Source organism: Apus apus, chromosome 20 (assembly GCF_020740795.1).
Source record: "Apus apus isolate bApuApu2 chromosome 20, bApuApu2.pri.cur, whole genome shotgun sequence".
Lineage (NCBI taxonomy): Eukaryota > Metazoa > Chordata > Aves > Apodiformes > Apodidae > Apus > Apus apus.
Window position 1 is genome coordinate 2,672,684 of NC_067301.1, and position 15,199 is coordinate 2,687,882.

The 15,199-nt window shown below is 43.7% G+C and overlaps 1 protein-coding gene across 1 annotated transcript; it reads left to right on the top strand.

Moving 5' to 3' along the window:
• The first annotated feature begins 1,481 nt into the window (after positions 1 to 1,481).
• UBE2J2 (ubiquitin conjugating enzyme E2 J2) lies at positions 1,482 to 10,202 on the top strand. Its single transcript, XM_051637180.1, has 7 exons — positions 1,482 to 1,696; positions 3,507 to 3,637; positions 3,850 to 3,890; positions 4,642 to 4,744; positions 4,859 to 4,997; positions 5,394 to 5,474; positions 6,814 to 10,202. Exons 2-7 carry the CDS (start codon positions 3,507 to 3,509, stop codon positions 7,096 to 7,098), a joined length of 780 nt encoding a protein of 259 aa, XP_051493140.1. The 5' UTR covers positions 1,482 to 1,696; the 3' UTR covers positions 7,099 to 10,202.
• The last annotated feature ends 4,997 nt before the right edge of the window (positions 10,203 to 15,199 follow it).

Genomic DNA, 15,199 nt, shown 5'->3' on the forward strand with positions numbered 1-15,199 from the left:
CAAGACTTTGCTACTCGGCTACAAAACTAGGAGGTTAAAAAAGCCTGTGGGCTGCCAGTGCCCTCTGTTGGCTCCCAGCTTGGGGGTGCTGTGGCCGCTGCGCCCGCACGGATCGTCTCCATCTTTCGGAGCTGGCAGGGAAAAATTCTGCCCTTTTGTTGCAGCTTGTCCCAAAAATTCTGCCCTTTTGTTGCAGCTTGTCCCGCCTGTTGAGTCTGTGGTGAACTCTGTGGGCAAGTCAGTCCTTTCCTTTCCTGTCTCTTCGTTTCATCTGTGGTAATAAAAGGAAGACTATTAGCCTGACGGCAGAGATATACGAGAAAGTAGTGTATGTGTTAATAGTTCATACAGCCATGGGATGGTTTGGGTTGGAAGGGACCTTAAAGATCATCTAATTCTAACTTTCCTGCACGGGCAGGGACACCTCCCACCAGCCCAGGCTGCTCCAAGCCCCATCCAACCTGCCCTTCAACACTGCCAGGGATGGGGCAGCCACAGCTTCCCTGGGCAACCTGGGCCAGGCTCTCACCACCACTGGAGAATTTCTCCCTAATATCCAAGCTCAATCTCCCTCTCCCACTTTTAATCCATTCCACCTCATCCCATCCCTCCCTGCCCTTGTCCCAAGCCCCTCCCCAGCTTTCCTGGAGCCCCTTCAGGCCCTGGAAGCTGCTCTAAGCTCTCCCTGGAGCCTCCTCTTCTCCAGGCTCAACACCCCAGCTCTCCCAGCCGGTTGCTCTCAATCAGGACCCAACATATTTCCTTTATTGATTGACTTATTCAATCAAACCTTGGATAATCAAACTGCATCAACAGCCTTTCGCAAGTATCCCCTCAGCTGCAAGTTTCCAAAGCCCTGAAAGAAGCTCATCAAATTCCCTCTCAGCTGGGATGCAGTTTGTTGCACCAGGGACAGCTGAAGGTCCCAAACATGAGACCTGAGCCACAAACAGGCTATTCCTTCAGTCTCCTGAAGATAAAATCTTTAACTGGCTGATTTTTTTTTTGTGTGTGAAAAATACAGTAGAAATCCCAAGTGTCCCAATTCAATATAAAATCTGGGCTCCAACCCCTGAAGCGATGAAACCCTTGGGCAAGGGCCCTTCTGACTGCTGGCAGTTAAACCCTGTCTTGCACAGAAGAGCAGGTCAGTATCACTTCAGGGTGAGCTGTACGGGTGTATTGTGCCAGGAACGAGGGAAAGGACAGGTGGAATTTCGCAGAACGCTGCATTTTTAATTAAATGCTTCATCTTTCCACCTCCCACAGCCCTCAGGGGGCTTCCCCTGAAGGGAAAGTGCAACGGCGCTGGGCGCTCGGCCCATCTGACGGTTCGCTGTTGGAATGCGCGGTTTTTCGGGTGTTTTCCCCCAAAACGAGCGCGACGTGACACGCCCCGCGCGGAGCGACCCGCCCGCCCCGCAGCCCGCGCGGCGGCGCCGGAAGCGGGCCCCGCCCCGGAAGCTGCCGGCAGCCGCGGCCCCGCCTGGCCGGGCCGCCATCTTGGCTGGGAGCTGCGGTCGCGCCGCAGCGGGAGGCGAAGGGGGAAGGGGGGGGGGTCCCGGCCCTGCCCGCTTCATTCTGTGACGCTCCCTCCTTCCCTCCTTCCTTCCCTTTCTCCTTCCCTCGCTCGGCCTCCGGCTGCAGGCTAGGCGGGGCGGCCCGGCGGCGGAGCGGCCTGCTCCAGCGGGGAGAGGTGAGTGTGGGCCCGGGTCGGGGGGCTGAGGCGCTGGGGCAGCTGAGGGAGCCCTGAGGGGGCTGCAGGAAAGCTGGGGAGGGGCTTGGGAGAAGGGCAGGGAGGGAGGGGACAAGGGGGGATGGATGAAAACTGGAAGAGGGAGATTGAGGTGAGACACGAGGAGGGAATTCTGGAGTGTGAGGGTGGTGAGAGCCTGGCCCAGGCTGCCCAGGGAGCTGCCCCATCCCCGGCCGGGAGCAGCTGGGGGTCCCGTTCCCTCTGCCCTCTCGCTTCCCCGGGCCGGCGGGGCCCGTGCCGGCCAGCCGGCCTGCTGTAGGCCGAGCGCTGCCGCTTGTCCTCTTGCTCCTTCCTCGGTCCTTCCCCTCCGGCGCGGAGCCGCCACCCAGATGCTTGGCCGCCTTGGAAGAGCGTTGGGGTTGTTTTCTTGCTTCGGGTAAATTGTATTATCTAAGTGAGGAAATCCGTTTGCGGTCGCAGCTTCTCTAAGTGCCGTTTATTTTCGGCCTTGGAGATACCAGTGTTCCTTCAGATAAAGTTCTGAGGGGTAGCAAAATCCCAGTAGCTGGGCTTAGTGCTGTGAAGTATTTCAGCGTGGTTTTGCAGCCCAAAGCTTCAGATCAAATGACTGTGTTAACTTTAAAAGGATATTATTTAATCTATGTTTTAAAATCGAAGCTGCCTTTTTTTCCAGGAAAAAAAAAATTACAGTTTTATTATTTCAAGAGGTGTGACTTCCTTCAAGAATAAAAACTGTACGTTTCAAAGAGTGACTTACAGTAATTCTGACAATAGCCAAGTTATTTCGAGAGGGATTTGGATGTTTGACCACATACAGTTGGTGCTCAGGGTTGAAATAAATGTATTTATTCAATACATGGTGTCTAGCAACCTGTTGGTAGTAAAGGAATGGAAAGGGTTGTAGGGATTTAACGTATATTTTGTGCTGGTATCATACTGTGAGCATTGTGTTACCTCTGTAGACAAGCTGTTTGGAAAAATCTCCTTTTTGTTTTTGCTTTAATCTCTGTTTATAAAGCTAAGTCACTTGCTGTGTTTCTGAGAGTAAAGTGAGTTAAGTAGCAGCTATTAATTGGTGTGTGTGTGTGTTCTGTAGGTACATTGTAAGGGCTAATACTCTCTTTGTCTGGTTGAGCAGCATGGAATTTCCTTCACACTGAGCTGTCTCACTTTGGATGAAGTCTTTGTTTCTCAGGAGCAGAATAATCTGGCTCAGAAGCTCCCTTTTGTAAATTCAACTGACTCTTGAGCAGGAGGCAGATTTAATTTAAAACCCTTGGCCTCAAAGTCAGCAGTGAGGTTATTGTCGTTTTGTTTTTCCTTATCTCTAGTAGCTGGATGTGGAGAAACACCAAAGGAATGTAAATCATGGGCAAATAGGTATTCGAATCAAAGAGGGAAGTGAAATCAAATAGGGATTAAAAAGTTAAGCCCCTTGAAACAGTGGCACGATGGTGTTCAGCCTGAAGACAGGGCTGGTTATTAAAGAGTTCATGGGGGTTTAAAGTGCAGGGTGTTTTCATGGTAGCAGTTGACACTGGTATTTAAGCAGTATTTTCCCTTTGTGGCAATAACCAGTCTCTTGACAGTGTGTTCCCTGGTTAAGGTTCTGCATGGTTCTTGCCACTTAAAATTATGGCTGTTTAATTTTTATTTAAAAAAAGATTAAAAACCTCTCCCAAGTAGATTTTGCAGAAATCTGGAGCTGTGCTCAGCAGAGCAGCTCTGGGTCTGTTGAGATTGTGCTGAGATTGGGTTTACATCTGTTTTTTTTTTTTTTCAAAACTAGATGAGCAACAACAGTAATAAGAGAGCACCCACGACAGCAACACAGAGGCTGAAACAAGACTACCTTCGAATTAAGAAGGATCCAGTGCCTTACATCTGTGCAGAGCCCCTCCCATCCAATATCCTGGAATGGTAAGAATTGGGATCAGCTCGTCACACACTTGTGGAGGGAACAAGACTTTCCAGGTCGTCAAGTCAGACTCCCTCAATCCTACAGATTTTATGGGAATCTTGGGTTTGGGAGGTGGCCTATAGAACTTGTACTGATTTTCCTTTTCCTAGAGAAGCTGGAGTCTGACTGTGTCTTGCCTTTCATCCTGTTTACATTTCCTTCCCTGTCTTAGGCACTACGTTGTGAGGGGACCTGAAATGACTCCCTATGAAGGTAAAAGCATAGAGCAAAGTGTGCCTGTACTTTGTGTTGTGATTCCCTGAGGGACAGCATGCCTGTGAACAGCTCTAAAAACTGTTAGTGCAGTTCCAGAGCTGTCTGTGGATTGTGTGATGGACTGAGGTGGTGGCACTGCTGGCTTAGTAATTTTTCTGTTACCAAGGATGCTAACAAACCCACATTTAGGTTAAACTGAAGGCAGGTCAATTCCTGTTGAGTAATTGCTGAAGGTCTTGGGGGCAGTAAACTCACTTTAGATAGTCAAAGATAATTTTGGAAGGCTTTGTTACCACAAAAATGGTATCAGTGACCTGAGATGTTGGTTCTCTTAACTAATTTCTCTGGAGAAAGTAAGGAATGTAACTTCCTAATTGGTTGTCACATATTTCACAGTTGTCTTCTGGAGCTTTTTTGAAATCAGATTCTTCATAAGCTTGTATTTGCAGTTACCTGTGTTCCTGGAAAGCCAACCCCTTTGTGTTGTATTAAATGCCACTTTGGCTGGTTTTCCTTAAGTGTATGATGGACTTGACATCAAGTACTGTTTGTTATGTGTGTGGGAGAGAATCGTCCCCAAATTCAGTCCCATTATTCCTGTGTTTTAGGGCATGAGATTATGAGCTTGATATCTTTAGTGAGAGAGGGGGGAGGAAGGAGACATGGGTTTTATTTGGCCCATTTTGTGTAGCAGTTTAGGATTTCATCTTCATGCAAAATAAGTAATTCATCTCTTTATGTAATGCAGGTGGCTATTATCATGGGAAACTAATATTCCCCAGAGAATTTCCTTTTAAACCTCCTAGTATTTATATGATTACACCTAATGGAAGGTTTAAGTGTAATACAAGGTAAGGATCTTCTTCTAACACCTAAACAATTAACACCATTTTAGCAACATGTATAATACCTAACAATTTCAGTGGCAAAAAGAAAACATGCTGCCTGTCTTCCCCTTTTTGAAGGTTGTGTCTTTCCATCACTGATTTCCACCCGGATACATGGAATCCAGCTTGGTCAGTCTCAACGATCTTGACGGGCCTTCTTAGTTTTATGGTGGAAAAGGGCCCCACACTGGGCAGCATAGAGACATCAGAGTTCACAGTAAGCTCCAGACTCTGCCATGTGTCTTTTTGTCAGCTATGGGGGTGTTGAACATCACCTCAAACAGCAGCAGCAGTTGGCATTTTGATACCTGAGAAATTAAGATATTCTTTTCTACTACAGATGATGGGCAGAGGAATCAAGTCACTGTAGGTCACGTGGGGTTGGGGAGAGGATTTCTTAGCAAGCTTAAGATCCCTCAAGTGAAGACTTGAGAACATGACTTATCTTTAGATATGTTTGTTGTAGTGATTAATACTCACATGTATGAAGTTGTGTTAGAAACTAGTTGGCTATTTTGCTCTGTTCTTGTGGGAAATAATCGGGTGTTGAATTAAAGTGTATTAACTTGGTTTATGTATGTGCAGCTGCTGATAACTTTTGTTTCCTCCACAGAAAAGGCAGCTGGCAGCACAAAGCTTAGCATTTAACCTAAAAGATAAAGTCTTCTGTGAGCTCTTCCCTGAAGTGGTGGAGGTAAGGGAATTCATTTGTGCAATAATCTGGTTTTCTGTAGTTTTTCCACTTCTGTGTGCAGGTCTGTAGTCCTATTGTCTATAAAGTCCTCATTGTTTTGGACTTTCCCCAGGTAGTAGCTAATTTTGCCAATCTTGGAAGCCTTTTAAAAGGCTCTTTTGCTGTGTGTAACAGTTGCAAACTTGAATCTTGAAATGGAATTACTTTTCTGCTGCCTGAAGATTGTCTAGAAATGTTTCAAATTGGCTCTTTCCCTGGAACTTCCTGGAGAAGGGATTCAGTTCTTTCAGCCTGCTTTTGAGACCTTGAGACTTAATTTTCTACATGCCATGTGGGTGGGAACAGTTCTCTGTTACGGACTGTTTAATGACTCTGGAGTGATGATACTATAATGTTGATGCTCATTGTAATTTGGAATTCTAGGCACAAAATGGCTTTTGTCAGAAAGGCTGCTTTGGGTTGTACAGATGTCACCAAATTGTCCTTTTCCATGATTTTGCAAAGAATATAGAGAAGAGTAAAGATAGAATAGAGCCTTTTTCCAGCTGTTTTCTGAAGCATGAGAGATGTGTGTTTTTGTTAAGAGATAACCTGAGGTCATAAAACACGGGAGCCCAGTAGGGAAGTGAACGTTGTCCATGCACAGAAATGTCCTTTCTGGGCAGAGTGGCGAGTGCTCACGGAACTTCAGGTTTGAACCATCTATTATTATTCTTAAAGGTATTCACAAAGCTCTAGTTTAAAAACCATTCTCCCCTCTTTTGTCTCGTTTTGAGACAGCCTTCTGGAGAAAAAAAAAGATCTTTATTTCCTCATTCAAATGCAAATCTGAACTGAAGGTTTTAATTGCCTTTTCTTATCAGAATGCCAGAGGATCAGAGGGACTTTCTGCAGGACTGTTTTGCCAGTGCCTACATCATCAAGAAACACTGAAGACAATAATAGGTCACTGCTGTTGTATTCCAAGCAGTTCTTTAACATGTAATACTTAGAGTCTGAATCCCTCTGAGCTTCTGTGGTTGCTTTCTTCATTTTTTTTGTGTTCAAAACAAGCTGGACGTGCAAGAATTTCTCATTCCTGAAAAAAAGCAGTTTCGTAAAATATATATGTGAGCTGAAAATACACTTGGCCAAGTGATGGTTAGTGTCACTCCTGAAGTAGGTCACTTTGAAAGAAGCTGGGGAGACTGTAATGCAATTAATTTAGTTTAAATGACCTAGAATGGGAAGGACTGTACCATATCCTGGGCTGAAGTTGTGTAAGAACTGGGGTTCCGACATCTCGAAACACTCAACGGCTTCACCGCTTTCACTTCGGTTTTCTTTTCTCTTTCCCCAGGAGATGAAACAAAAACAGAAAGCACAAGAAGAGCTCAGTAACAGACCTCCATCCCTTCCTTTGCCAGATGTTGTCCCTGATGGGGAAGCACACTATGGGCAGAATGGAATACCCCTCCTTAATGGGCACGTACCCCTGGCACCTGCCAATCACCCCGGTCTCCAGCAGGCCAACCGCAACCATGGACTTCTAGGCGGAGCTCTGGCGAACTTGTTTGTTATAGTTGGTTTTGCAGCCTTTGCCTACACAGTCAAGTATGTACTGAGAAGCATAGCGCAAGAATGAGGATAATAAATCCAAGACCAAATTAGCAGTAGTTGCAGAATGAGTGGGGACTCTTTGGGCATCTTGACTCTGACACTGGGAGAGTTAATTGTTTGACCGAGTTGGAGGTGAAACGTTTGTTGGCTCATGGGTTATGTTTGGAGTAGCTTTGGTTAGTCAGACAACTAAAAGATGTTCTGCTCGCAGATCCTCTTGTCCTCACTACTGTCTGGTAGTGGCTCACAAGTCAAAGCATTATTATGAGAAGCTAACATTTCTAGTGCTTTGATTTTTATAGCAGTTCTTCCATCTGTGATTTGAAATTTGCAGATCTTGAGCAAACGAGGCTTTTTACTTCATTGAACACTTTTTAAAACTTCACAATTTATGCATATCGTGTTTTATTTTCATTAAGGTTGAGTCTGTGCAGATTTTGAAATGAAATGACTAGAGATTTACATGTGGACTTGGTCAAGGGTTTGCTTAATGTGAACATTGATGCTACAGAAGATTGCTGGTTTCTTTTTTTAAAACAGAATGAACACCATTGCATATCTAGTCAGTAGTGATTAGATGAGTGGGACAATAACACCATGTGTGTTACTTGTGTTGTCTAAATTGTCACAATGTAATTGAAAGTTTTATTTGGGCTACAAGAAGTGCAGTTGTCAGCTTTTAGGAATGAATAGTGAGAAAACTCATTTAATCAGTCTTTAGAGGGGATAGCAATATCCAGTATTGGTTTGGATTTGTTCCCTTATGGGTTTCCAGTTTGGGAGATGTTCTATCTGAAAACTGTAATACTTAATTTTGATCACAAGGTGCCACTGTTGGAAAAAAAATAAAACTGCACACACCAATGGAGAGTTGATTGTGTATTCAGAAAATCTTCCCTGCATTTCTGGGGCTTTGGTAAATGCAGGAACCCTAGCCCTTGTGAAGATAAAAAAGACATGGGTGAATAATAAACCAGCTTCATCAGAGTCAACTGAATAAATCTGAAGTGTCATAAGCTGGAGTAAATCCTTAACATTTGTTCCACTTTCTTACTTGAAGATTTGCTTAAACTCTTCAAAAAACCACCACCACTAAAGTCCAAACCCTTCAAATCCGTCTGAGATTCTCAAAGCTTTTTAATTTTAGGTACAAGTTCATCACTGTTCCCCCTCAGATGATTGATGATGGAAATATTGATGTTTGTTCAGGGAATCCCAGGACTGTGGATAAACACTAAAACCCCTAGGATAGTTCAAAAATCTGAAATTACTTTTTTCTTAACTGAGTTTTCTTGGTTCCACCCCCCTGCTTAATTTTACCCCAATGCTTTGTTGCATCAGAGGCAAACTTCTGTGCCTTTCATGATTATTGACAGTGATGCCTCTTCATCTGGGGAAGAACATACAGTTCATGTACAACAAACTGTCCAAGGTGACAAGCTCTGCATCTAACTGCATAGTCTTCTTACAAGGATTGTGAAGAGCTCAGATAAATATTACCTCAAATATCTAAGAATTTTTTTGAAACTATTTTATTTTCCTTTTCAGATTTCTTCTCACTGCTTCTCCTTGGTGTCTTGAATTGTAAGCAAAAGTGTATTGTTAACCCATGAGCCATACAGCTTAAAGCATCAGTAAATGTGACCAATTCTCTGCAATAGGTAGGAATTATCAAAATTAGCAGAACAGCTCTCTACTAAAGAAATCTTAAAGCAGTTCTTATTGAGGTAAGGAAGGGAAAGAGGAGATGGGGTGTGTGGGGTTGGAATTTGGAAGAGGCTGGATTTTAAACTATTTATAAATATTTGATTTTTTTTTTTAATTTTGTTGTTCTACCAAATCTTATTTATAACTTTTTTAATTTACCTCTTGTATGTGCTTAATCAGCTCTTGTAATAAGAGAAGCACCAGTTGTACCTATCTCAAAGCAGTTATGTTCTGTTGGTCTGGGGGTGTGCTGGAAAGAAAGGGGGAGTGTTGTGTCTTTCCTGCAATGACAGGATTTTCAAATGGCATGTCAGACTGGTGTTATTTTTCTCAAAGCATCTAGACCTGTAGCTGAGGCTGCTCTGCCTCAGAGATCTTGGTATCATTCACACGTTTGTGTTCTTACACTGCCTTTTATTGACATCACCTACAGACAGAAGCTTATAATTAATTGGTTGTCCATCTTTATCTTGTGGAAGTTCTTTTGTCCACATAAATGAAGACAAAGGCAAGCAGACCTTGGTTGTGGTGTGTTTTCATCTTTTGTGAAATGTACCTCACCTAGGTAAAAGACCTAGTCCAGTCTGGAGATGCTGAATAAAAGGCATTTTACTTTGTGACAAGAAGTTGGCCTTAAGCTGCACCCAAGTAACTGAAGGTGGATCTCATTTTTAGTAAGTGCCACAATTGGAAACAAAAGAACTTTGGTAAAACCCTGGACATGCTGCATTTTTTCTGCAGATTGACTATTAAAAAAAAATACACCACAAAAACCACGACTTCCAGTTGCAGTTTCTCTTTAGTACCCTGGATTCAGAGAGAGACTAGACAGTCATTTCAGGTGCTAGCTGTTGAAAGCTAGGAGCAATAGCTGACTGAACCCTTGCATCTGTGGCTTACAAGATGTTGATACATCTCCTTGCCTTTGGTAACAGAAGATTGATTCCCTCCTGTGTAGGTTTGATTGGTTTGTATTTTTAAAAGCATTTCTATCAGTATGCAGGATCTGATCTTTTTGTTACCAAAGCCATTAGATGGAGGAAACCATTCTTTGCCATGCAAAAATATTACCATGCCCTGAAGCAGTGCATTACTTCATGTAATAAAGCTAAAAGCTGCTCCTCACCATCTTCTGATACTGGAACAAATGTCTGGCCCTTCACTTTGATGCTGCAGTTGTATAAATTTCTGTAAGGTTGTTGCAGGTGGCAGGGAGTTTTGGCAGCTTGAATCAGAAGACATCTCAGTGGTTGCCTTTTAAAGCTCTCTTGATTCTTAAAATCCTGGATTTGTGTGTAGTCATAACTCTTCTCCCCCTAAGATTTCAAGGTCACTGAAGTTACTTCAAGCATGTACTGAGGAGTAGAAATGACTGCATTGTAAAGTTGTTTGTTCATAATAAACATTCATGATCAAATTTCATCCTTTCTGTGGGACTGTTCTTGGGAAAGGAATCACTGGGGAGAAATCTAAGTGGATATGTATGGACTAGAAAACAAAACCTATGGCAAAACTGCATCTCCCACCTTTTTTTCATCAAGTTTGGTATCCCTGACATCTGTGGGAAAACACCTACAGGCAGTAACTTCTTTCAGATGTTTTGTTTGACGGTGCAGTTTTTACAGAGAGGTATTAGTTCTATCGTGACACAAACTTCACCCCTCTAATTGCAGTGCAGTTTCAGGCCCTACAAAATGTATAGGGGCCACTCTAAGATGCTGCTCCACTGTTTTTGCCAACAGTGAAGATGTGTCTGAAGAAAAAAGTAGATTGGAACCTTGTTACCAACTCAGCATTGCTGTTTGAGTTGGACTTCTGCTGTTCCTTTAGCATCTGGATAGCTGCTTCTGGGACACCTGGGCAGCTTCTGAGATCCACATGCCTAGATAGCTTCAGTTCTGTGTAAAGCACTTTTACTCAGAGGCTGTCTTGACTTTCAGAATTTGATTTTGGGCTGGCATTCCAGTTGTGTGTGTGGCTCCAAAGCAGCTGTTTCCAACAGCAGTTTGTTATGGAAGTGAGGTGTTCTGCTTGACTGACATCTGTCAGGGCTGAGATATGTCCTAATGTGTTTTATGAAACGGTGCATTTTCCTGAATAAAGCTGGTGTTTTATTCAGAACCCTTCTCATGCCTGGAGTTCTTTTGCACTCTCTTGTTCAGACTTTGTGCTTTTCATTTTGTCACTTGTCCTGCTTCAGGGGTTTTCAATGCTTGTGTTAGTCAGGAACTAGTTTAGTGAGGAGAGGAGCCACGTTGCTGTGTTTGGATCCATGTGGTCATACAGGATTCTTGCTGTGAGGACAGGCATTTTTCTGCCCCTACCCTAGAAAATTTCTGTAAGGGAAAAAAAAACTACTGCTTTTGCACAAGTTCTTGAATTTGAAACTGCTCAGGGGTGTTGACAGTGTCTTATCTAGCCAAGTATTATATTAGTTATAGTCTATCTAGCCAAGTTTTAAACTTTCCTGTACACAGCCAAGGACATGAGATGCTTCTTGCCCACCTCATGGATTCTCCAACTTGCCTTAAATCTGTAAGCAGTCAGGAAGTGATTATTTCCTCCAGAATAGCATGATTATAATTTGTAATTATTATCTTAAGCCCTGTGCTTCAAAAGGCATATTTTGAATGTCTCTAAAATTTCTGCTAATAATTTGCTGCAATTAGTGGCTTATATTGCAACCCAGTCCTGGGAAGATGGTGTACAGGATGATACTATTTTTGCTGCCCAGATACTGCTTAAAGCAGAAAATTCATGTTTTCAGCAGAAAAATCATCCAAGAGAGGCTATTGAACTCGAAGTATTCATGTCTGTGTTACTGCAGAGAGCTTCTAGGGAAAGGAGGCTGATTTATTGGGGTTTACTTGGAACCTTTTTGGTAAAAGCTTTGCCCCAACAAGGTTCTTTCCCACCTGGGTGAGTCTCCAGAGCAGATGTCCCTGCTTTGCCCAGTGTCTCGGTGTTTCCGTGGGTTTGCCACGAGATGGCGCAGCGATCCCGCGTGGGTCGGGAGCTGGGTGGGAATGGGAAAGAGCCCAAGGGAGAGATCCTCCCAAACCTGGGGCCGGGGGGCTTTGCAGAAAGTAACCGAAGCGGCCATCGGCTCTTGGTGTGTCATCCTAAAGCTGCTCATTTTCTCTGCTGGTGTCTTTAGGTTTGTGCTAACAGCTTTGGTGTATCAACCCAACTGACAGTTTGAGTTTCTACTGGATTAGCATTGGGAGATTTTAGATTGAGACCTAAGGGATCTGGCACAGGAATACTCTAGGGCTTTTTCTGCTGTGAAACAGGCAGGAGGGGTGTCAGGGAATGGTGATGTGCTGCCTTCTCTATTGCCTTAGAAATCACTCTGCACCAAGGAGTTACTAATATAACTGCAATGGGCAACTCTGGAAAACCCTAACTTTGGACCTTTTTGCCCTCTGGATATTATTTTTAGCACAGTTAAGTGAGGTCTATCTTGAGTAAAAAGGAAGTGGCATAAGTAGAGATTGAGAGATGAAATCACAAGTTTCTTGCCCGACTGCTCAGTTTCCTCTCCAGCTTTACAGTCACCTCTTACAGTGTTTGCAAACACTGTGTTTGGGTTCTTGCACACAATTGTGAAGTGTAAATGTGGCTTCTTATAACACCTTCCTTTCTTCAAAATTTTACTCATGCAGAACTGGTACTGTTCCATTCTTTACTGTTCCCATCATTGCTGCAGTGGTGCTGAGCTCAGAGAGGAAACTATTTGTCTTTTCAGTCCCTTTGAGATCCTTGTTTTGTGGTATTATTAAGTACAATACCAGCCTGTTCCTATTTTTTTGCACGTGAGGGTTGAATGTTGTTCATGCATTGGCAAGACTCAGGTGCTTTGGAACTGCTGCAGCTAGGATGGGAGAAGAGCAGCTGCCAGGGGTGCAATTTTGTACAGATAATCCTGACTTGGAGGTTGAGGGAGAGGGAGCAACTGTGGGACTTGATGAGCCCAACTTAAGAGAAAAATACACAGTGCACAGGCAGTTAGCTACAGTTTGTCCTACTGGACCATCAAGTAACTTTGCCCTGTTCTTGCAAATGTAGTCAGGATTCCTGTCCTCCAAATCTGAAGATACAGGCTTGGGCTTTGGCTCCTGGGATGGGATGGGAGATGTTCCAGGCAGACAGATGCAGCCTGCAGCAGCAGACCAAAACAGCAGTTGCCCCGTTCCAGCCTTGAGTGTCATTTCTTGCCATGGTGTGTGGATCTGTCAAGCTGTTTAGCTGCAGTGTGACAGATTGTCCTATTAATGTGTCATCAAGTGCACTTTTACAAATTCATGGCTTGTCTACAACTAACCTGAAAAAAGAGGCTTAAGTATGAGAAGGCGCCAAAGAAAGTTAAATATTATTAACAAATAAAGTCTGCCACGTAGTTTTGATGGAATGTGAGCTAGTTGGGGGAGGGGGGATATGCTGTTAACTATTCAGCTTCTGTGTAACTTCCCTTACTCTCACTCTCTCCTCTTTCCCAAACCCCATTTCTCTCAAAGGATGCTTTAAAAAAAAATAAATTTGTATTCTTCTTGATTCTGGGCTCAGATTGTTCGTGCCTCAGTTTCCCTGAGCCACAGAGGACACAGCTGATCCTCCCTGTCTTACAAGTCCAATGAAGTGCTGGATGACAGGAGGCATGGTAAAGGGAATGCTAAGAGAAAATAAATCTGTTGCTTGCTGACTGCACAGGGGACTCCAGATTTTGTGGTCTTCAACTTTTCCTCATTCTTGGGCTTCTTTATGGTAGAATCTCATTATACATTTTTGCATCACTTTCCCTATTTGTAGAAAGAATAGGAATATCTGTTCTAGGTGGTGGGAAACTGTCAAAGCTTTGCAGACTGGCCAAGTACTTCAAGATCTTCCTTACGAAGGGTTTGTAGATGTGTAAGCTTTGGTTTGCTGTTCAATTTCACAAAAAATCCCACCCTCCTGTAAAGAAATTGGCCCCCAGTGAGCTGGGGGAGAATGTTGTCTGGAACAGAGCTAGAGGGAAAAGCAGGAGTTCTGATGTATCCATGTGTGGTGTGATGCTGAGTGCATATTCCAAGCCACATATTTTTAGCTCTACCACACACTCTTGTACAGTTTTACAAACTTCCCAGAAAAATGGTGATTTCTCTGAGATAATGAAGGGGAGGTACAGAATAGGGCTGAGGGGAGGGAGCAGGGAACGGGCATTGATTTAAATCTGCCTGGCACACGGGCCAGCTCCACTTATCAGTGAGTCTAATAGGAATGTGAAGAGAATAGGCTTGACAGCTCATTAGAATGTGATCCCTCCTCCTTTTTTTTCTTTTTTCTTCTTTTTTTTTTTTTTTTTTTTCCCCTTTCTTGAAGTTGATGGAAACTCATTCAGGAAAGAAGTACTTATTTGCTGAGGTAAAGCAAAAGCTGAGGAGGATTTTGCCAGTGTGCAGCTGAGGAAAGGAGCTGAGAGAAAAATCAGGCATGATCTACACTCAGGGGTACCTGAAATCTTGTCTAGGGTGAAGAGAGATGAGGATGAAAAAGACATGAGATTCTACATCCTGACAGCTGCTTGTGGCATCGGGGCTTGCTGCTCGTCGTCTCATTAAAGAAAAGTGAAGATAAACCCAGCTAGAGAGGGAGAGAAGCTAGACTTGGGATAACTTTATCTGCTTCTGATGGACCTAGGTACATCCTCAGATTCTTTGCTTCTCTCTGTTTTCACTTGTATGATATGAGAAGTTTATTTTCTCCTTAGAAGACTGAGCACTTGGCTGAGCTGTGATGCTTTCAGCCTCTTCAGAAGAGCAGTGGCTGTAGCAAGCTTGGTTTACCATTCTGCAGCATCTTGAGAGGAGAGGATGAGGACTTGTCACTGAGGAAAGGGAAGTCTCCTTCCAGAGAGAATGGATGGGATGTATTCAAGCCTGCTTTGAACTGAACACAATGCTTCAAATGACAGAAAGTGAAATCTCCTGTTGAAGAGGAACAAGCTGACAACCCCCCTAATGAGTTTGTGTTGTCAGCTCTGGCCTGAGCAACTGTTGCCCTGAGCAATTTGACTTCTCTAGGTTTCATAGTTGAGTGCATTTTAAACGAGTCTGAAGACTTATTGGGGGGGGGGGGAGCAACACTTCAAGGTGGGTGGCAGGACTTTCCAGGGCCTCTTGTATTTATGTAAGCTTCAAGAGGCTGAATGGACTTACCTCTTTCTTCGAGTGAATCCAGATTTTCAGACAAGTTTATCTCTACCATTTCCATGTGTCCTGCTTGAACAGAGATCTCTCCAGCAACCAGTGCATCCGTGTGTGCTGCTCCTTTGACACTGCATAGCCCAGAGGATCATCTTTAATAGTTCTAACCTTTTTAATTTTTATTCTTTTTTTAGAGAGAAGTCTGTGTCTATTCCTATTATTGGTGGTGAAGGT